We start from the raw sequence: 24,325 nt of genomic DNA on the forward strand, positions 1-24,325 counted from the left end.
GGTAGAGAGAGAGAGAGGTAGAGAGAGAGAGAGGTAGAGAGAGAGAGAGGTAGAGAGAGAGAGAGGTAGAGAGAGAGAGAGGTAGAGAGAGAGAGAGGTAGAGAGAGAGGTAGAGAGAGAGGTAGAGAGAGAGGTAGAGAGAGAGGTAGAGAGAGGGGTAGAGAGAGAGGTAGAGAGAGGTAGAGAGAGGTAGAGGTAGAGAGAGAGGTAGAGAGAGGTAGAGGTAGAGAGAGAGGTAGAGAGAGAGGTAGAGAGAGAGAGAGAGGTAGAGGTAGAGAGAGAGAGAGAGAGAGAGAGAGAGGTAGAGAGGTAAAGGTAGAGGTAGAGAGAGAGCGACAGAGGGAGACGCACAACGTTACACAAATAATATATGCAATTTAGCAGATGCTTTTATCCAAACGCGACTTACAGTCACGCGGGCATACGTTTTAGGTACGGGTGCCCGCCGGGAATCAAACACACTATCCTGCCGTGTCATGCTCTACCACCTGAGCTACAGATGACCATGTTAGTCTGGTTGACCCAAGGCTTATTTTCTAGAACCCTGGTTCAGAGGCGCATCACAAGATTTGGTAACGCTTTACTTGACACGGTCATAACCTGTCATAAGATGGTCATAACCTGTCATAACACTGACATGACACATCTATTTAGACCTGTTGTGACATAGTGTTATTTTTATGGCTGGTTATGACACCTACATAACAGTGTCAAAACCCACATTTATTCCAATGTGTTAGGCCAATATGTTCAAAGTTTCAGATATTTTTTTTATAACCCAACCCTGATCTGTACTTCACAACTTTGTCCCTGACCTGTTTGGAGAGCTCCTTGGTCTTCATAGTGTTGCTTGCTTAGTGGTGTTGCAGACTCTGGGGCCTTTCAGAACAAGTGTGTGTATATATACATACTGAGATCATGTGACAGATCATGTGACACTTAGATTGCACACAGGTGGACTTTATTTAACTAATTATGTGACTTCTGAAGGTATTTGGTTGCACCAGATCTTATTTAGGAGCTTCATAGCAAAGGGGCTGAATACATACACACACACACCACTTTTCATTACAGATTTTTTTTAAAACAAGTTATTTTTTTCATTTCACTTCACCAATTTGGGTTGTTTTGTGTATGCCCATTACATGAAATCCAAATAAAAATAAATTTAAAAGTACAGGTTGTAATGCAACAAAATAGGAAGAAAAAAATATATACTTTTGCAAGCCACTGTTGTCAGCGTGTTTAATCTTAGCTGCCCTACACTGCTCACTCATAAAGCAAAGTCCAACGGGCACCGCCTGGGGCTTTGATACCTGGCTGCAATATGAGGTGGGAGAACGAGAGAAGAGCTCAAACCCTGAAACGGAAAGAAAAGTCTAAGTGAAAACTAGGAGAAAAAGATGAAGGAAAAAGTATAAATACCATCTTCTAGACAGCTATCAACACTATGAAGGGAAACATTTTAAAGAGATAAGCTGTGTGTATGATATTCATTCATTCATCTGGGCATAAGATCAGCTTTGTACAGTCTCACAGCCATAGTGACTAAAGCCTTGTTGCCCTCTGAGCTGAGATCCCCGCTGGTTAACTACCACAGAAGAAGAAGTGGCAGTGTGTTTGACTCCGACGGCTTGTTTTCGGGAGGGAATCGCAGTAACAGATGTGTTCGTGATAACAGAGAAGAATGACGGGAGAGTTCCTCCAAAGAGCAGTGACAGAGCCAGGGGCCATCTGGAGGAGGACAGGCACAGAGGCTTTTTTCCACAGTTTGGTTGTTACAGCCTGAATTTTAAAATGGATTCAATTCCCCCAGAAATTGTCACTGTCCTACACACAATACCCATACCACATAACGTCAAAGTGGAATTATGTTTTTTTAGAAATGTTTACAAAATTAATGAACAATGAAAAGCTGAAATGTCTTGAGTCAATAAGTATTCAGCCCCCTTTTTATGGCAAGTCTAAATAAGTTCTGGAAGTCTAAATAAATACTGACAGGGATAAATACTGGAGTCTGACAGGGAGGGATAAATACTGGAGTCTGACAGGGAGGGATAAATACTGGAGTCTGACAGGGAGGGATAAATACTGGAGTCTGACAGGGAGGGATAAATACTGGAGTCTGACAGGGTGGGATAAATACTGGAGTCTGACAGGGAGGGATAAATACTGGAGTCTGACAGGGAGGGATAAATACTGGAGTCTGACAGGGAGGGATAAATACTGGAGTCTGACAGGGAGGGATAAATACTGGAGTCTGACAGGGAGGGATAAATACTGGAGTCTGACAGGGAGGGATAAATACTGGAGTCTGACAGGGAGGGATAAATACTGGAGTCTGACAGGGAGGGATAAATACTGGAGTCTGACAGGGAGGGATAAATACTGGAGTCTGACAGGGTGGGATAAATACTGGAGTCTGACAGGGAGGGATAAATACTGGAGTCTGACAGGGAGGGATAAATACTGGAGTCTGACAGGGAGGGATAAATACTGGAGTCTGACAGGGAGGGATAAATACTGGAGTCTGACAGGGAGGGATAAATACTGGAGTCTGACAGGGAGGGATAAATACTGGAGTCTGACAGGGAGGGATAAATACTGGAGTCTGACAGGGAGGGGTAAATACTGGAGTCTGACAGGGAGGGATAAATACTGGAGTCTGACAGGGAGGGATAAATACTGGAGTCTGACAGGGAGGGATAAATACTGGAGTCTGACAGGGAGGGATAAATACTGGAGTCTGACAGGGAGGGATAAATACTGGAGTCTGACAGGGAGGGATAAATACTGGAGTCTGACAGGGAGGGATAAATACTGGAGTCTGACAGGGAGGGATAAATACTGGAGTCTGACAGGGAGGGATAAATACTGGAGTCTGACAGGGAGTGATAAATACTGGAGTCTGACAGGGAGTGATAAATACTGGAGTCTGACAGGGAGGGATAAATACTGGAGTCTGACAGGGAGGGATAAATACTGGAGTCTGACAGGGAGGGATAAATACTGGAGTCTGACAGGGAGTGATAAATACTGGAGTCTGACAGGGAGGGATAAATACTGGAGTCTGACAGGGTGGGATAAATACTGGAGTCTGACAGGGATAAATACTGGAGTCTGACAGGGAGGGATAAATACTGGAGTCTGACAGGGAGGGATAAATACTGGAGTCTGACAGGGAGGGATAAATACTGGAGTCTGACAGGGAGGGATAAATACTGGAGTCTGACAGGGAGGGATAAATACTGGAGTCTGACAGGGAGGGATAAATACTGGAGTCTGACAGGGAGGGATAAATACTGGAGTCTGACAGGGAGGGATAAATACTGGAGTCTGACAGGGAGGGATAAATACTGGAGTCTGACAGGGAGGGATAAATACTGGAGTCTGACAGGGAGGGATAAATACTGGAGTCTGACAGGGAGGGATAAATACTGGAGTCTGACAGGGAGGGATAAATACTGGAGTCTGACAGGGAGGGATAAATACTGGAGTCTGACAGGGAGGGATAAATACTGGAGTCTGACAGGGAGGGATAAATACTGGAGTCTGACAGGGAGGGATAAATACTGGAGTCTGACAGGGAGGGATAAATACTGGAGTCTGACAGGGAGGGATAAATACTGGAGTCTGACAGGGAGGGATAAATACTGGAGTCTGACAGGGAGGGATAAATACTGGAGTCTGACAGGGAGGGATAAATACTGGAGTCTGACAGGGAGGGATAAATACTGGAGTCTGACAGGGAGGGATAAATACTGGAGTCTGACAGGGAGGGATAAATACTGGAGTCTGACAGGGAGGGATAAATACTGGAGTCTGACAGGGAGGGATAAATACTGGAGTCTGACAGGGAGGGATAAATACTGGAGTCTGACAGGGAGGGATAAATACTGGAGTCTGACAGGGAGGGATAAATACTGGAGTCTGACAGGGAGGGATAAATACTGGAGTCTGACAGGGAGGGATAAATACTGGAGTCTGACAGGGAGGGATAAATACTGGAGTCTGACAGGGAGGGATAAATACTGGAGTCTGACAGGGAGGGATAAATACTGGAGTCTGACAGGGAGGGATAAATACTGGAGTCTGACAGGGAGGGATAAATACTGGAGTCTGACAGGGAGGGATAAATACTGGAGTCTGACAGGGAGGGATAAATACTGGAGTCTGACAGGGAGGGATAAATACTGGAGTCTGACAGGGAGGGATAAATACTAGAGTCTGACAGGGTGGGATAAATACTGGAGTCTGACAGGGAGGGATAAATACTGGAGTCTGACAGGGAGGGATAAATACTGGAGTCTGACAGGGAGGGATAAATACTGGAGTCTGACAGGGAGGGATAAATACTGGAGTCTGACAGGGAGTGATAAATACTGGAGTCTGACAGGGAGGGATAAATACTGGAGTCTGACAGGGAGGGATAAATACTGGAGTCTGACAGGGAGGGATAAATACTGGAGTCTGACAGGGAGGGATAAATACTGGAGTCTGACAGGGAGGGATAAATACTGGAGTCTGACAGGGAGGGATAAATACTGGAGTCTGACAGGGAGGGATAAATACTGGAGTCTGACAGGGAGGGATAAATACTGGAGTCTGACAGGGAGGGATAAATACTGGAGTCTGACAGGGAGGGATAAATACTGGAGTCTGACAGGGATAAATACTGGAGTCTGACAGGGAGGGATAAATACTAGAGTCTGACAGGGTGGGATAAATACTGGAGTCTGACAGGGAGGGATAAATACTGGAGTCTGACAGGGAGGGATAAATACTGGAGTCTGACAGGGAGGGATAAATACTGGAGTCTGACAGGGAGGGATAAATACTGGAGTCTGACAGGGAGTGATAAATACTGGAGTCTGACAGGGAGGGATAAATACTGGAGTCTGACAGGGAGGGATAAATACTGGAGTCTGACAGGGAGGGATAAATACTGGAGTCTGACAGGGAGGGATAAATACTGGAGTCTGACAGGGAGGGATAAATACTGGAGTCTGACAGGGAGGGATAAATACTGGAGTCTGACAGGGAGGGATAAATACTGGAGTCTGACAGGGAGGGATAAATACTGGAGTCTGACAGGGAGGGATAAATACTGGAGTCTGACAGGGAGGGATAAATACTGGAGTGACAGGGAGGGATAAATACTGGAGTCTGACAGGGAGGGATAAATACTGGAGTCTGACAGGGAGGGATAAATACTGGAGTCTGACAGGGAGGGATAAATACTGGAGTCTGACAGGGAGGGATAAATACTGGAGTCTGACAGGGAGGGATAAATACTGGAGTCTGACAGGGAGGGATAAATACTGGAGTCTGACAGGGAGGGATAAATACTGGAGTCTGACAGGGAGGGATAAATACTGGAGTCTGACAGGGAGGGATAAATACTGGAGTCTGACAGGGAGGGATAAATACTGGAGTCTGACAGGGAGGGATAAATACTGGAGTCTGACAGGGAGGGATAAATACTGGAGTCTGACAGGGAGGGATAAATACTGGAGTCTGACAGGGAGGGATAAATACTGGAGTCTGACAGGGAGGGATAAATACTGGAGTCTGACAGGGAGGGATAAATACTGGAGTCTGACAGGGAGGGATAAATACTGGAGTCTGACAGGGAGGGATAAATACTGGAGTCTGACAGGGAGGGATAAATACTGGAGTCTGACAGGGAGGGATAAATACTGGAGTCTGACAGGGAGGGATAAATACTGGAGTCTGACAGGGAGGGATAAATACTGGAGTCTGACAGGGAGGGATAAATACTGGAGTCTGACAGGGATAAATACTGGAGTCTGACAGGGAGGGATAAATACTGGAGTCTGACAGGGAGGGATAAATACTGGAGTCTGACAGGGAGGGATAAATACTGGAGTCTGACAGGGAGGGATAAATACTGGAGTCTGACAGGGAGGGATAAATACTGGAGTCTGACAGGGATAAATACTGGAGTCTGACAGGGAGGGATAAATACTAGAGTCTGACAGGGTGGGATAAATACTGGAGTCTGACAGGGAGGGATAAATACTGGAGTCTGACAGGGAGGGATAAATACTGGAGTCTGACAGGGAGGGATAAATACTGGAGTCTGACAGGGAGGGATAAATACTGGAGTCTGACAGGGAGGGGTAAATACTGGAGTCTGACAGGGAGGGATAAATACTGGAGTCTGACAGGGAGGGATAAATACTGGAGTCTGACAGGGAGGGATAAATACTGGAGTCTGACAGGGAGGGATAAATACTGGAGTCTGACAGGGAGGGATAAATACTGGAGTCTGACAGGGAGGGATAAATACTGGAGTCTGACAGGGTGGGATAAATACTGGAGTCTGACAGGGAGGGATAAATACTGGAGTCTGACAGGGAGGGATAAATACTGGAGTCTGACAGGGAGGGATAAATACTGGAGTCTGACAGGGAGGGATAAATACTGGAGTCTGACAGGGAGGGATAAATACTGGAGTCTGACAGGGAGGGATAAATACTGGAGTGACAGGGAGGGATAAATACTGGAGTCTGACAGGGAGGGATAAATACTGGAGTCTGACAGGGAGGGATAAATACTGGAGTCTGACAGGGAGGGATAAATACTGGAGTCTGACAGGGAGGGATAAATACTGGAGTCTGACAGGGATAAATATAGATAAAATACAAAAACACTGCTCTATCTGAAGGACATTCCTCTATGAAATAACACAGTTTTTCTCTCCCAAATTCAAGGGGAATAACAAACCAAACTGTAGATTGAGTTTGCTTTACCCCACGAAATGTGAAACAGAGGAAACTTCCCACAGTTCCATCTAAAACACTTTAAGGTGTTTTTAGCTCATATCTGAGTAATGACACAATGGAGAATTAAGGTTGTGGGAACAGGGACAGTTGTCAACATAATGACCCGGTTTTAGGGCATTCCCTAGTCTGAATGGCAACGGCGTAAACACACCTCCTTTCAAGACAGCATACCAAGATAAGACAAGCTAACTACCGTGTTGATCAAGTGAACGCCTACAGCTCTGACACAGTGCAGTAGGGAGCGGCAGTCCCCCAGCCAGTTTAGGAGGTTTCTCCTGGCGGGTGAGGGATCCGCAATAGGGAGACGGAAGGGTGGGATTTGGGCCTGGTTCAAGAACCTCTTAAAATGGGTCCTTTCACCACAATCCAGTCAAGTTAGATACAGTAAATGACTCCCTTCAAGGAAGAGAGAAAGTGAGAACAGGAATTGTCTTTTTCAAAGTGTTTATATTTAAACAGGGTGTTGGGCTGCTTAGAGGTGGAAGAACAGGAAGGAAAGGCCCAGACTTCCTCCCTGGGGGGGGGGGGGGGGGAGACTGTGTTCCAGGGTCAGGACAAAATGTGTGGCCCAGCCCTTCCACCCAAAAGCTCTGTTATGGCCATATTGACTAGGAACCAAACATAAGCAAGCGGAAGCAGCAGGATAAAGCAGAGGGGGACCCACCTGAATTTGTCCAATAGACAGTTATTTTCGTTGCGAAACAGTTTCCTTTGGGAGTAAACGGTCTCCAATGCAAAACCCTTTGCAACTGTTTGCTACAGTCTACGTCGAATGAGTATGGGTGAACAGTACAACTAGACACCACTAGAGGAGTGGACTGAGGGCATGGTGGCAGACGCACTAATGAAATAGGCTATAGACTCACTAAATAAATAGGCTGCAGACTCACTACATAAATAGGCTACAGACTCACTAAATAAATAGGCTGCAGACTCACTACATAAATAGCCTGCATACTCACTAATGAAACAGGCGACAGACTCACTAATGAAACAGGCGACAGACTCACTAATGGAACAGGCGACAGACTCACTAATGAAACAGGCGACAGACTCACTAATGGAACAGGCGACAGACTCACTAATGGAACAGGCGACAGACTCACTAATGAAACAGGCGACAGACTCACTAATGGAACAGGCGACAGACTCACTAATGGAACAGGCGACAGACTCACTAATGAAACAGGCGACAGACTCACTAATGAAACAGGCGACAGACTCACTAATGAAACAGGCGACAGACTCACTAATGAAACAGGCGACAGACTCACTAATGAAACAGGCGACAGACTCACTAATGAAACAGGCGACAGACTCACTAATGAAACAGGCGACAGACTCACTAATGAAACAGGCGACAGACTCACTAATGGAACAGGCGACAGACTCACTAATGGAACAGGCGACAGACTCACTAATGGAACAGGCGACAGACTCACTAATGGAACAGGCGACAGACTCACTAATGGAACAGGCGACAGACTCACTAATGGAACAGGCGACAGACTCACTAATGGAACAGGCGACAGACTCACTAATGGAACAGGCGACAGACTCACTAATGGAACAGGCGACAGACTCACTAATGGAACAGGCGACAGACTCACTAATGGAACAGGCGACAGACTCACTAATGGAACAGGCGACAGACTCACTAATGAAACAGGCGACAGACTCACTAATAGATAACGTTGCATGCATTGCATCACGGCAGTACAAACTATTGCAATCTGTTGATTTTGAACAGGAACATCCTGAGAAATGGTAAGCAACAAATCAATAAAAACAATTAAATAAATTGACAAGAAAATAGATTTCACCAGGGATGATAGTTTTGCCTGTTCCAATTTAGTTAGGGTATAAAGCTCCTCTGATGAAGAACCGAGTCCAGACGCGAGGTCATAGGCTTCACTAGAAACTGTGTTTCTTAGCCCAGAGATCCAGAATGACAGTGAGGAGCAGTGCTTTGTGGACTGTATTGATGTGGATGGACAAGTCCAGAGATCCAGAATGTGATAGAGGAGACGTAAAGCCAGTGGAAGAGAGATTACAACCATGAAAAACTGCCCCAGGCCATTATACCTCCCCCACCAAACTTTACAGTTAGCACTAGGCATTGTCTCGGAGCTCTACGGACAATTCCTTCGACCTCATGGCTTGGTTTTTGCTCTGACATGCACTGTCAACTGTGGGACCTTATATAGACAGGTGTGTGCCTTTCCAACTCATGTCCAATCAATTGAATTAATCACAGGTGGACTCCAATCAAGTTGTAGGAACATCTCAAGGATGATCAATGGAAACAAGATGCACCTGAGCTCAATTTCAAGTCTCATAACTAAGGTTCTGAATACTTATGTAAATAGGGTATTTATGTTTTTATTTGTAATACATTTGCAGACATTTGTAATATGTGGTAAGCTATATATAATGGCACAATCATAATTTTAATTCAGTTTTTTTCTGGGCTTGGGCTCATATGCATGACATTTAATATGCATATTAATGTTTTGAATGAATCATCACCTTAGAAAGCGTTGTCCATTTCATTGTGTTAGGCTTTGAAACAACATCCACACCACTGTTTCAACCTTCAAATTGATCATCACAGTGAGGTGCATTTTTAAAAGTACGATAGGCCTGATGTTTTGTTGATAAGTGTTTGCTGTGATTTTTGATATCAATTGCATTGACAGAGAAGTTAAAGAGGGACAATAGAGCCCTGAGTACCAGGCCATTAGGACCTGATGGGGGGACAATAGAGCCCTGAGTACCCCGGTCATTAGGACCTGATGGAGGAACAATAGAGCCCTGAGTACCAGGCCATTAGGACCTGATGGAGGGACAATAGAGCCCTGAGTACCCAGTCATTAGGACCTGATGGAGGGACAATAGAGCCCTGAGTACCAGGCCATTAGGACCTGATGGAGGGACAATAGAGCCCTGAGTACCAGGCCATTAGGACCTGATGGAGGAACAATAGAGCCCCAAGTACCAGGTCATTAGGACCTGATGGCCGTTAGCAAGTTGGGTACTACCAAAGCATGTCCAGAGTGCATAACAGGAGATTACCGTGACTCAACAGTCAAATGGAATTTGACTGCCGGTGTGGCGGTAATATGGTCACATCAACAGCCCTAGTTACAGCCTGAACTTAAAATTAATTATATAGAGATTGTTTTGGTCACCGGCTTACACACAAGACCCCATAATGACATCACAATAACCCCATAATGACATCACAATAACCCCCTAATGACATCACAATAACCCATAATGTCAAAGTGGAATAATGTTTTTAGAAATGTTTTACAAGTTAATTAAAAATGTAAAAGCTGAAATGTCTTGAGTCAATAAGTACTCAAACTCTTTGTTATGGTAAGGAGCCTAAATAAGTTCAGGAGTAGACATGTGCTTAACAAGTCATGTAATAAATTGCATGGACTCACTCAGTGTGCAATAAAAGTGTTTAACATGATGTTTGAATGACTACCTCATCTCTGTACCCCACACATTCAATTATCTATAAAAGCCCTCAGTCGAGCAGTGAATTTCAAACACAGATTCAACCACAAAGACCAGTGAGGTTTTCCATTTCCTCATAAAGAAGGGCACCTATTGGTAGATGGGTAAAGAAGGGCACCTATTGGTAGATGGGTAAAGAAGGGCACCTATTGGTAGATGGGTAAAGAAGGGCACCTATTGGTAGATGGGTAAAGAAGGGCACCTATTGGTAGATGGGTAAAGAAGGGCACCTATTGGTAGATGGGTAAAGAAGGGCACCTATTGGTAGATGGGTAAAGAAGGGCACCTATTGGTAGATGGGTAAAGAAGGGCACCTATTGGTAGATGGGTAAAGAAGGGCACCTATTGGTAGATGGGTAAAAAAAAAAGCAGACATTAAATATCCCTTTGAACACGGTGAAGTTATTAATTACAGCTTGGATTGTGGATCAATACACCCAGTCACTACAAAGATACAGGCGTCCTGTAGTAGACCTCACAGTGAAATGCTTACTTGCAAGCCACTAACCAAAAATGCAGTTTAAAAAAATGCGGATAAGAATAAGAAATAAAAGTAACAAGTAATTAAAGAGCAGCAGTAAAATAACAATAGCGAGAATATATACAGAGGGGTACTGGTACAGAGTCAATGTGGAGGCTATATACAGGGGGTACCGGTACAGAGTCAATGTGGAGGCTATATACAGGGGTACAGAGTCAATGTGGAGGCTATATACAGGGGGTACCGGTACAGAGTCAATGTGGAGGCTATATACAGGGGGTACCAGTACAGAGTCAATGTGGAGGCTATATACAGGGGGTACCGGTACAGAGTCAATGTGGAGGCTATATACAGGGGGTACCGGTACAGAGTCAATGTGGAGGCTATATACAGGGGGCACCGGTACAGAGTAAATGTGGAGGCTATATACAGGGGGTACCGGTACAGAGTCAATGTGGAGGCTATATACAGGGGGCACCGGTACAGAGTCAATGTGGAGGATATATACAGGGGGTACCGGTACAGAGTCAATGTAGAGGCTATATACAGGGGGTACCGGTACCGAGTCAATGTGGAGGCTATATACAGGGGGGTACCGGTACAGAGTCAATGTGGAGGCTATATACAGGGGGGTACTGGTACAGAGTCAATGTGGAGGCTATATACAGGGGGGTACCGGTACAGAGTCAATGTGGAGGCTATATACAGGGGGCACCGGTACAGAGTCAATGTGGAGGTTATATACAGGGGGTACCGGTACAGAGTAAATGTGGAGACTATATACAGGGGGTACCAGTACAGAGTCAATGTGGAGGCTATATACAGGGGGTACCGGTACAGAGTCAATGTGGAGGCTATATACAGGGGGTACCGGTACAGAGTCAATGTGGAGGCTATATACAGGGGGTACCGGTACAGAGTCAATGTGGAGGCTATATACAGGGGTACAGAGTCAATGTGGAGGCTATATACAGGGGGGTTCTGGTACAGAGTAAATGTGCGGGGGCACCGGTTAGTTGAGGATATATGTACATGCAGGTAGAGTTATTAAGGTGACTATACATAGATGAAAACACCAGAGAATATCAGTGGTGTAAAGGGGGGGGGGGGGGGGCAATGCAAATAGTCTGGGTAGCCATTTGATTAGATGCTCAGGAGTCGTATGGCTTGGGGGGGAAGAAGCTGTTTCGAAGCCTCTTGGACCTAGACTTGGCACTCCGGTACCGCTTGCCAATGCGGTAGCAGAGAGAACAGTCTATGACTAGGGTGGCTGGAGTCCTTGACCATTTTTAGGGCCTTCCTCTGACACCGCCTGGTATAGAGGTCCTGGATGGCAGGAAGCTTGGCCCCAGTGATGTACTGGGCCGTTCGCCGTACACTCTGTAGTGCCTTGCGGTCGGAGGCAGAGCAGTTGCCATACCAGGCAGTGATGCAACCATGCTCTCGATGGTGCAGCTGTAGAACCTTTTGAGGGTCTGAGGACCCATGCCAAATATTTTCAGTCTCCTGAGGGGGAATAGGTTTTGTCATGCCCTCTTCACGATTGTCTTGGTATGCTTGGACCATGTTAGTTGGTTGGTGATGTGGGAACTCGAAGCTCTCAATCTGCTCCACTGCAGCCCCGTCGATGAGAATGGGGGCGTGCTTGGTCCTCTTTTTCCTGCAGTCCACAATCAACTCCTTTGTCTTGATCATGTTGAGGGAGAGGTTGTTGTCCTGGCACCACACGGCCAGGTCTCTGACCTCCTCCCTATAGGCTTTCTCGCCGTTGTCGGTGATCAGACTGTTGTGTCATCGGCAAACTTAATGATGGTGTTGGAGTCGTGCCTGGCCGTGCAGTCATGGGTGAACAGGGATTACAGGACGGGACTTAGCACGCACCCCTGACGGGCCCCCGTGTTGAGGATCAGCGCGGCTGATGTGTTGTTACCTACAATGACCACCTGGGGGCGGCCTGTCAGGATGTCCAGGATCCAGTTGCAGAGGGAGCTGTTTAGTCCCAGGGTCCATAGCTTATTGATGAGCTTTGAGGACACTATGGTGTTGAACGCTGAGCTGTAGTCAATGAATAGCATTCTCACATAGGTGTTCCTTTTGTCCAGGTGGGAAAGGGCAGTGTGGAGTGCAATAGAGATTGCATCATCTGTGGATCTGTTGTGGCGGTATGCAAATTGGCCTTTCAAAGCACGTCATGGCTACAGACATGAGTGCTACGGGTTCGTAGTCATTTAGGCAGGTTACCTTAGTGTGCTTGGGCACAGGCACTATGGTGGTCTGCTTAAAACATGTTTGTATTACAGACTCAGACAGGGAGAGGTTGAAAATGTCAGTGAAGACACTTGCCAGTTGGTCAGTGCTCGCAGTACACGTCCTGGTAATCCGTCTGGCCGATTGTTGACCTGTTTAAAGGTCTTACTCACATCGGCAGCGGAGACCGTGATCGCACAGTCTTCCGGAACAGCTGGTGCTCTCATGCATGTTTCAGTGTTATTTGCCTTGAAGCGAGCATAGAAGTAGTTTAGCTCGTCTGGTAGGCTCATGTCACTGGGCAGTTCTCGGCTGTGCTTCCCTTTGTAGTCTGTAATGGTTTGCAAGCCCTGCCACATCCGATGAGGATCAGAGCCGGTGTAGTACGACTCGATCTTAGTCCTGTATTGACCCTTTGCCTGTTTGATGGTTCGTCGGAGGGCATAGGATTTCTTATAAGGTTCCTGGTTAAAGTCCCTCTCTTTGAAAGCGGCAGCTCTAGCCTTTAGTGCGAATGTTGCCTGTAATCCATGGCTTCTGGTTGGCTTATGTACGTACGGTCACTGTGGGGACGACATCATTGATGCATTTATTGATAAAGCCAATGACTGATGTGGTGTACTCCTCAATGCCATCGGAGGAATCCCGGAACATATTCCAGTCTGTGCTAGATACCCAAATAATGCAGGGTTTCTATGCAAAACAGTCCTGTAGCTTATCATCTGCTTCCTCTGACCACTTTTTTATTGATCTAGTCACTGGTGGTTCCTGCTTTAATTTTTGCTTGTAAGCAGGAATCAGGAGGATGGAATTATGGTCAGATTTGTCAAATGGAGGGCGAGGAAGAGCTTTGTATGTACCTCCGTGTGTGGAGTAAAGGTGGTTCAGAGTTCTTTTCCCTCTGGTTGCACATTTAATATGCTGATTAGAAATTTGGTGAAACTGATTTAAGTTTCCCTGCAATAATGTTCCCGGCTACTAGGAGCGCCGCCTCTGGGTGAGTGGTTTCTTGTTTGCTTATGGCGGAATACAGCTCATTCAATGCTGTCTTAGTGCCAACCTCTGACTGTGGAGGTATGTAAACAGCTACAGTGGAGCAATAACTCGAGACTTCCTTAGATGTCGTGCACCAGCTGTTATTTACAAAAATACATAGTCTGCCGCCCCTTGTCTTACCAGACGCTGCTGTTCTACCCTGCCGATAACGTATAGCCAGCCAGCCGTATGTTGATAGTGTCGTCGTTCAGCCACGACTCCATAAAGCATAAGATATTACAGTTTTTAATGTCCCGTTGGTCATTTAATGGCTTTGATAGGAGAAAACTGTGGATGGATCAACAACATTGTAGATACTCCACAATACTAACCTTATTGACAGGGTGAAAAGAAGGAACCCTGTACAGAATAAAAATATGTCAAAAAATACATCTTGTTTGCAACAAAGCAGTAAAGTAATACTGGAAGAAATGTGGCAAGGAATTAACTTTTTGTCCTGAATACAAAGTGTTATGTTTGAGGCAAACACATTACTGAGTACCACGTTCCACATTTTCAACCATAGTGGTGGCTGCATCATGTTATGGGTATGTTGTAATCGTTAAGGACTGGGGAGTTTTACAGGATAAAAAAGAAACGGAATGGAGCTAAGCACAGGCAAAATCCTAGAGGAAAACCTGGTTCCGTCTGCTTTCCATCAGACACTGGGAGATAAATTCACCTTTCAGCTGGACAATAACCTTAAACACAGGGCCACTGGAGTTGCTTACCAAGACGACATTGAATGTGGTCGACTTACAGTCGAATTACAGTACACAAGGCCAAATCTATACTGGAGTTCATTACCAAGAAGACGGTTAATGTTCCTGAGTGGCTGAGGTACAGTTAAGACCTGAAAATGGTTGTAATCAGCAACCGACCAAACAGAGACTGAAGAATTTTGAAAATAATAAAATGGGCAAATGTTGCACAATCCAAGTGTGCAAAGCTCTTAGAGAATTACCCAGAAATACTGACAGCTGTAATCTCTGCCAAAGGTTCTTCTACAAAATATTGACTCAGGGGTGTGAATATTTATGTAAGTTAGATATTTCTGTATTTCATTTTCAATAAATCTGCTAACATTTCAGTTTTTCCATTATTGTGTGTAGACGGGTGAGAATGTTTGTTTAATTTAATCAATTTTGAATTAAGGCTGAAACAGTCATTAGCTCCCATTTAAAGTCATTACCCACTGAATCAACCAATGGAAAACCATTATTTGAATCAACGTGGAAAACTGATTATCACCGTTCGAGAATGTAGTATTTTTTTCCACCCAAATGTTTACCAAAATCCATTGACACGGTGAAATGTTTTGTTGATTTCACATTGAATTCAACTTAGTTGACAACTCAACCAAATGTACATCAAAACTAGACGTTGAACTGACGTCTGTGCCCAGTGGGTAGCCACCAGTTCTACTTCAGGACATCAGTGTGGCCGCGGCGTCTGTTCAACGTTGATAACAACGGTAATGGCGTGACCGAGTGACGGCGGTGATACCCATACCACTTTGCGGCACCATCTAGCGATTCTCTCTCGCTCTCTCATCTATTGCTGAATATATTATTCTGATATACGTTTGTCATATTTCTACCGTTGGGAAGAGAATAGGATGTGATGCAGAACAATCTGAAGGTAGGACAAGGCTATGTATGTTTGTCAACATGGAAGTCAGTGGTTAATGTTTACTGTGGGTTAATGAGAAAATGAGCCGAATTCCCGTAATTGCCGTGGAGATGAGAAAAGGATGGGCTATTTTGAAGCTAAATTCCTGCAACTGTACACATTTTGCCATGCTAATGCTGTGTTATTTCGCTCAAACAATAACATCTATACTGCTAAATTCATAGTTTAAAAAAAAAATAATAATAATTCAACTGACCCTTCGCTGAGGTTACTGTTGCAACCTCGAACCACATTTTCCCAGGAAGCCCAATTCCCCATTCAACCACTGGCAAAATCCCCTCACAATGATCTCAAACTGTGTTTCTAATACACAACGAAATTAAAACACAGGCTACCCCTTGCTAATGAAAATATAACCATACTTTATCAATCATATAATCAATGATGCTATTTAGACCTATATAGCATTTGGGAAGACATCAACAACTATTGCTTAAATTAAACCCACAGACTCAACCAGTTGAGAGTCATGTCCTCATGTGGTAATTATTAGTATTTATTCTTTGTATCACTATTTATATTGTACGAAAAGGACCCGTCAGTAAAAGCATTTCTCACTGTTAGTCTACACCCGTTGTTTACGAAACATGTGCCAATAAAATGTTGGTTATTAACAATGACTATTTCCAGACAGGCGAGCAACAAGAAGTCTTTATCGTTGTTAAATGTCAAATAAAGTCCTTATATTGTAGATATGTGAAACCTCTGCTGTTTTCCTTACTTTCTATTCACCCCTGGTTTTTAAAGTCCTATATTCCCACCAAGTGGTATTATTACAATGCCTAGTGTGGACTAAACCAAAACTACAGTCAACTCAGGGGGGAATGGCAGGTGGTCGAAGGGATGAATGGGCTTGGCTGGTCAGGCTAGGAGCCACTAGGCTTTCCTCACTGAGAGAAGAAAAACAGGGCACTCTGAGAGCTGAGACTGAGAGGGAACAAGAGAAAGAACGAGAGAGAAAGAGGACTCTGTAATCCTTAAGAGACAGGGCTGTGTGAAAACGACACCTTCAGGCCAGACTGGCTCTTTTCCAGGGAAAATTCACTTCTGCTGGGATTCACTTACAGCATTGGTACACTGAGGTCACGTGACCAGGACACACAACAAAAAAAAAAAAAGAGGCCAACTAATCTGTGTCGAGTCGCTGAATGAATTTGAATCATACTGTCATTAAGTGCATTAGCATTACATGTGGTTACAATGCTCTCCTCCCTCCAACACTTTGGCCTACAGTCGGTCTCAATTTAGTTCTGGAATATCTCATAATTTATTTTTATTTTTTGTTTAAATTATTATTTTAGTTTTTGCTTGCTTATATCTTGTATGTCATTTGTCCTATGTTTAGTCACCAGCAAATGAGAGCGTATTATCAGTCAACTTACCTGGTTAAATAAAGAATACAGATAAATAAATATAAAACTTGCCAAGAATAACTGTAGGGGAAAGTGAGACATGGTGAGAAAAGATGTCCTGAACATGGGACATGATGGGGGTGGACTACTGCTTCCCTCTCCTCAACCTCCAAGCCTGTCTACCCTGACGACAGCCCAGCGTATACGGCCCGGCGTCCTTGTCCAAAACCACTGCCCTGGCTGTCACAGAGACTAGGAAAACACAGTGCTGACCTCAGGACCAGGAATACACAGTGCTGACCTCAGGACCAGGAAAACACAGTGCTGACCTCAGGACCAGGAAAACACAGTGCTGACCTCAGGACCAGGAAAACACAGTGCTGACCTCAGGACCAGGAAAACACAGTGCTGACCTCAGGACCAGGAAAACACAGTGCTGACCTCAGGACCAGGAAAACACAGTGCTGACCTCAGGACCAGGAAAACACAGTGCTGACCTCAGGACCAGGAAAACACAGTGCTGACCTCAGGACCAGGAAAACACAGTGCTGACCTCAGGACCAGGAAAACACAGTGCTGACCTCAGGACCAGGAAAACACAGTGCTGACCTCAGGACCAGGAAAACACAGTGCTGACCTCAGGACCAGGAAAACACAGTGCTGACCTCAGGACCAGGAATACACAGTGCTGACCTCAGGACCAGGAATACACAGTGCTGACCTCAGGACCAGGAATACACAGTGCTGACCTCAGGACCAGGAATACACAGTGCTGACCTCAGGACCAGGAATACACAGTGCTGACCTCAGGACCAGGAATACACAGTGCTGACCTCAGGACCAGGAATACACAGTCCAGGACCAGGAATACACAGTGCTGACCTCAGGACCAGGAAAACACAGTCCAGGACCAGGAATACACAGTGCTGACCTCAGGACCAGGAAAACACAGTGCTGACCTCAGTCGCATCTTTGAAAATATATGATGGTCCAGGACCAGGAAAACACAGTCCAGGACCAGGAATACACAGTGCTGAACTCAGGACCAGGAAAACACAGTCCAGGACCAGGAATACACAGTGCTGAACTCAGGACCAGTAAAACACAGTCCAGGACCAGGAAAACACAGTCCAGGACCAGGAATACACAGTCCAGGACCAGGAATACACAGTGCTGAACTCAGGACACAGTGCTGAACTCAGGACACAGTGCTGAACTCAGTTTTTTTAGCACGTCTGCCACCATCACGTCGATGCCTTTCTGGGTAAAGCACAGAAACATCCGGTTTTATTTAAACATTTGTTTAAATTAGGATGCCGTTGTTGTGAATGATTCTCCCTTTTCCCGATGTAAAGGAAATATTTACTATAGTGATATAGAACAAAGACTTGGGAGTCAGCAGAGATGCTGAAGTGTCCCTACTCTGTCATGGACACACACCTAACTCTGGCTGTCAGTCAGAAAGTGGGACAATGGCTGTCCTCGATTACAGACTGTTACAGACTGGTTTCAATCATCTGCTACTGAACGGTGGGCTGCATAAGTGGGCTACAGTCAACATCTTAAAGCCTCCAAGAGAACAGAAAGGGAAAAAAAAGATAACAGCCAGGAAGATGAGCAGAGTCAAGCTGAGACATGTTGCTATCATCTGTTGACAACAGAGAGAGAGAGAGACAGAGAGAGAGAGAGACAGAGAGAGACAGAGAGAGAAAGACAGAAAGAGAGAGAGACAGAGAGACAGAGAGAGAGAGAAAGACAGAAAGAGAGAGAGAAAGACAAAGAGAGAGAGAGAGAAAGACAGAAAGAGAGAGAGAGAGAGAAATACAGAAAGAGAGAGAAAGACAGAAAGAGAGAGAGAAAGACAGAAAGAGAGAGAGAGAGAGAGAGAGAGAAAGACAGAAAGAGAGAGAGAGAGAAAAAGAGAGAAAGAGAAAAAGAGAGAAAGAGAGAGAGAAAAAGAGAGAAAGAGAAAAAGAGAGAAAGAGAGAGAAAAAGAGAGAGAAAGACAGAGAGAGAGAGACACAGAGAGAGTGACAGAGACAGAGAGAGACAGAGAGAGAGAGTGACAGAGAGAGACAGAGAGAGAGAGTGACAGAGACAGAGAGAGACAGAGAGAGAGAGTGACAGAGAGAGACAGAGAGAGAGAGAGTGACAGAGACAGAGAGAGAGAGTGACAGAGAGACAGAGAGAGAGAGAAAAAGAGAGAAAGAGAAAGACAGAAAGACAGAGAAAGAGAGAAAGAGAGAAAGACAGAGAAAGAGAGACAGAGACAGAGAGAGACAGAGAGAGAGAGACAGAGAGAGAGTGACAGAGAGTGACAGAGAGTGACAGAGAGTGACAGAGAGTGACAGAGAGTGACAGAGAGTGACAGAGAGTGACAGAGAGAGTGAGAGAGAAGAAGGGAATGAAAACAGGCAAAAGGATGTACAGATTTTATTTGTATTTTTAAGAGAGCATACGGACAGTGTCGTCCTGTTGGGTTCCAGAGTCAAGCTCAACTTGTCACATAACTGCCAAAAGGCTTTAGTTTACAGTAACAATTTAAACTCTGGACAATTCCACGGTAACATAATGACTTTGAGACATCTAAGTTTTCCCTTTAAAAGTATGCCAAATAAAAACAATGATTGCAAAGTGAAACAGAACCACTCTATACACAAGGACTACTGTTAACAAGTTCTACTGGACATTCGATAAAAACACATTTACTAGAGGAGCATATGTCATGTTTGGGAACAGAATGACAGTAAAAAAATCTCCCTCAGTTTTTTGTGACCACAATTAAAAAATATATTTTTTTTACTCTTAAATATCTACCTCGAACTAAGATTCAAAGATGCGGAGTCAGCGATGATATGACATCTTGAGTTTGGAAAAAATATATATATATATTTTGGTTATTGAACTACAGTAAGTGAAGAGGATTAACACGCGGTAACAGAATTATGGTAACAGAATGACGTCACAGTTTCTCAGATCTGTACGACACAGAAACGCATAATTACGAACGTCATGTTCTTCATGGTGATGTATCCTGAATAGCAACAAAAGTTACAACAATTGAATTATTATTATTATTATTATTATTATTATTCTACACTAGTATTCTAATGAGCTCCGAGCCCTCAAACAAGACCAAATTTGATTGGTCATGATCGGACCACATCTGTACCAATCGTAGATGTCTAAGTTTCACAAGTTTGGACATCACAGTACACCACTGTACAGTTCATTACAGTTATAGTTCAGAACAGTACAATAGAGTATACTGTACTATACTCTAGTGTGCTGTGCTGTCTTGTACTAACCTATACTCTACAGTACTGTATTGTACTGACCTATACTCTACTGTACTGTACTGACCTATCCTCTACTTTACTGTAAAGTACTGTATTGTACTGACCTATACTCTACTTTACTGTAAAGTACTGTGTTGTACAGACCTATACTCTACTTTACTGTAAAGTACTGTATTGTACTGACCTATCCTCTATTTTACTGTAAAGTACTGTATTGTACTGACCTATCCTCTATTTCACTGTAAAGTACTGTATTGTACTGACCTATACTCTACTTTACTGTAAAGTACTGTAATACTCTACTTTACTTCACCGTACTGACCTATCCTATCCTCTACTTTACTGCAAAGTACTGTATTGTACTGACCTATACTCTACTGTAAAGTACTGTGTTGTACAGACCTATACTCTACTTTACTGTAAAGTACTGTATTGTACTGACCTATCCTCTATTTTACTGTAAAGTACTGTATTGTACTGACCTATACTCTACTGCACTGGACTGACCTATACTCTACTTTACTGTAAAGTAATGTAATACTCTATGTTACTTCACCGTACTGACCTATACTCTAATCTACTTTACTGTACTAACCTATACACTACGTTACAGTACTCTATAGTAATGACCTATACTCTACTTTACTGAGAAGCACTGTATTGTACTGACCTATACTCTACTTTACTTCACCGTACTGACCAATAGTCTACTTTACTGTAAAGTACTGTATTGTACTGACCTATACACTACTTTACTGTACAGTACTGTATTGTACAGACATATACTCTACTTTACTGAGAAGCACTGTATTGTACTGACCTATACTCTACTTTACTTCACCGTACTGACCTATACTCTAATCTACTTTACTGTACTAACCTATACTCTAGGTTACAGTACTCTATAGTAATGACCTCTACTTTACTGTAAAGTACTATGTTGTACTGACCTATACTCTACAGTACTCTATAGTAATGACCCATACTCTACTTTACTGTAAAGTACTATGTTGTACTGACCTATACTCTACTGCACAGTAATATATTGTACTGACCTATACCCTACTTTACAGTAATGTATTGTACAGACCTATACTCTGTTACAGTACTGCATTGTATTGACCTATACTCTACTCTTCTTCACTGTAAAGTACTGTATTGTACTGACCTATACTATACTTTACTCTACTGTACTGTAATGTATTGTACTGATCTATACTAATCTTTACTTTACACTACTGTATTGTACTGACCAACACTCTACAATAAAGTACTGTATTGTACTGACCTATACTATACTTTACTCTACTGTACTGTAATGTATTGTACTGATCTATACTAATCTTTACTTTACACTACTGTATTGTACTGACCAACACTCTACAATAAAGTACTGTATTGTACTGACCTATACTCTACACTCTACTTTACTGTACTGACCTTTACTCTATTGTACAGTACTGTATTGTACTGATTTATACTCTACACTCTACTGACCTTTACTCTATTGTACAGTACTGTATTGTACTGATTTATACTCTACTGTACTGACCTATACTATACTTTTGTCATTCGGGTCCGGGGCGGCAGGGTAGCCTAGTGGTTAGAGCGTTGGACTAGTTGGAAGGTTTGGAAGGTTGCAAGTTCAAACCCCCGAGCTGACAAGGTACAAATCTGTCTTTCTGCCCCTGAACAAGGCACTGTTCCTAGACCAGTTAACCCACTGTTCCTAGACCAGTTAACCCACTAGACCGTCATTGAACATAAGAATTTGTTCTTAACTGACTTAAAAGGTCAAATAAAAAGGACCTTTCTGTCACTTTCTGACCACTTTTACAAAAGGCAAACACTGAAAGTTGTGTTTAAATCAAAATGTTGGCTGTCAAAATGTTATTGAATTGGAGTTTATAACTGATTTAATGTTGTATTTTTTTCATGGTTTTCATGGTCGGTCACAGAAAACAAGCAGCAAGCCTCTTCACACGGATGGGAAGTTATAGATTATTTTCAGCCCTTGAGAGGTAGATCTCAGCAGCAAGCTATAGCCTCTTCACACAGATGGGAAGTTATAGATTATTTTCAGCCCTTGAGAGGTAGATCTCAGCAGCAAGCTATAGCCTCTTCACACTGATTGGTGCTTGTCTAGGACTAAGATAGCTCATCAAAGGTCTTCTATGGCAACAACTTATTCACGTTAACTAAACGGTATAACAGAGCCACGGAGTGGGAATCCATTTTAACATCTACATCTAGAGAGTACTTGGGATGTATATTCACAGCATAGGACAAAAATAATGAGTTTCCAAACACACATTCCCTGAGATTGAATGAGGTCTTGCCAAAACAGTTTAGCTTTTCTTGTAGGGGCAGATTCCAAATCAGAATATCAATCTACTAAATTAATTTAAAAATCAGCTTTGACATTCTGTTAAAAGGGGCCAATAAAAACCTAGTTTACAAAAGCTATGGTCCATAGCCCTACCTCTATCAATAACTTCTGTTGCTAGCCCACAATTAAAGTAATTCTAATGCAGCAGTCCCTTGTGGCTAGTCAAAGCAAACTTGGCAGGGTGAGGTAAACACACATAAAAAAAAAAGAATAACCCTGTAAAATAATTGAAGTTCAGTTGTCCTTGCATCTATGAACTCCGTTCAGGAATCTGTGAAACCATGACCAAATTCCTCACTCACCATCTGTGGAAATTTAGTTAAAGGATAACACAATCATATGGGGAAAATTTGCAGAAGCATTCGCTGAAAAACAAGCTCTGAACGTCTGATATTCAAACAGCAATAAGCTCATTATAAATGCCTTGAAATGTATATTACGTTTGAAATTGCTTACAATATCATAGTCCTCATACCTAGTGCAAATATATCACAGAAAATCCTAATAAAATAGGTGTAATTAAATAAATAAATGGAAGTAAAATGTCCAGCTGTCTTGGTGTCTGTGAGAGAGAGTAATTAATTAAGCAAGGCCAGTGTTACCGAGAGCACAACTGCTACTCTACTTTGTAACGATCAGATTAAATATGTCTAGTACATCACGTTTCACTGACATTTTTCAACAGCGTCATAGTTTGCTACATTGTTTTTTTTAAATTTATTAAACGAAGATAAACAGCAGAAGTTAGTACTTAGACACACCCTCTGTGTAAACTAACAAAATTTGACCAAGGGACCAATACAACAATGCAATGGATGGGCAAGACCGTGTCCAACGTGACCAGTGCGGTGAAACTACACACTGAAATGGACAAAGACTCTCAATGGAGGTGTAATCTCTGCGATCTAGTACTGTAGTCATTCATTGTGATCATTTCAATGTCTTTATCTACATTTCCTCTTCCCAGTTTCACACCAGTTCAAACGACAATGATTCAGAGATAACAATGTTGAGTAAAAATCACTCCATTTTTTTTGTGCTTACCTGAACATAATTGTTTTCACAGTAGTCTGCTACTTGTGTGAGATTCTGGTAACTCTCTACAAGAGCTCTTTTGCCGGCTGGAATTTCTTCCTCTAACAACATTTGCAGCTCTGCCATCTTACATCTCCCCGCATAGCGACTTCGCTTTCGCTTTGACTGAGGTTTGAAACAACCAGCTCTGCCACGGGAAAAAAAGAAAGAAACTCCTTCGCCTGGTATTGTGGGATTCATGGGGTATATTCATTAGTCAGATTCCGTTGCAAAACGTTTCGTCTGTTGCAGAAACAGTTTACCGTTTACTCTAGGAACCAAATGGAAGCAAGCATACCGAATAGAACGAAACGGGGAGGAAACCTGAGTTTGATCAATATAAACTCTCGTTTTCGTTCCGAAACGTTTTCCGCTTGGATAAGGCCTAAACGGTTTCAGTTGAAAAACGTTTTGCAACA

At 43.5% G+C, this 24,325-nt stretch overlaps 2 protein-coding genes across 18 annotated transcripts in view; one reads left to right on the plus strand and one right to left on the minus strand.

Annotated features, from left to right (window-relative positions):
- The window catches only part of LOC110536535 (abl interactor 1), a 113,299-nt gene extending 88,979 nt beyond the window's left edge, over window positions 1–24,320 (minus strand). For 3 of the 17 annotated variants that reach the window (XM_036934717.1, XM_036934714.1, XM_036934713.1), the window contains exon 1: window positions 23,877–24,320. In XM_036934717.1, the coding sequence (XP_036790612.1) occupies window positions 23,877–24,107 (231 nt within the window). In that variant the 5' untranslated portion in view covers window positions 24,108–24,320. The remainder of the gene's footprint in view (window positions 1–23,876) is intronic. The other 14 variants (XM_036934727.1, XM_036934726.1, XM_036934725.1 and 11 more) reach the window with 9 other exon arrangements.
- The window catches only part of LOC110535195 (acyl-CoA-binding domain-containing protein 5A), a 31,726-nt gene continuing 23,038 nt past the window's right edge, over window positions 15,638–24,325 (plus strand). The window contains exon 1 of the mRNA XM_036934733.1: window positions 15,638–15,741. The gene's annotated coding sequence lies outside the window, so the exon portion shown is untranslated. The remainder of the gene's footprint in view (window positions 15,742–24,325) is intronic.

The sequence above is a fragment of the Oncorhynchus mykiss genome, chromosome 11 (genome assembly GCF_013265735.2).
Source record: "Oncorhynchus mykiss isolate Arlee chromosome 11, USDA_OmykA_1.1, whole genome shotgun sequence".
NCBI lineage: Eukaryota > Metazoa > Chordata > Actinopteri > Salmoniformes > Salmonidae > Oncorhynchus > Oncorhynchus mykiss.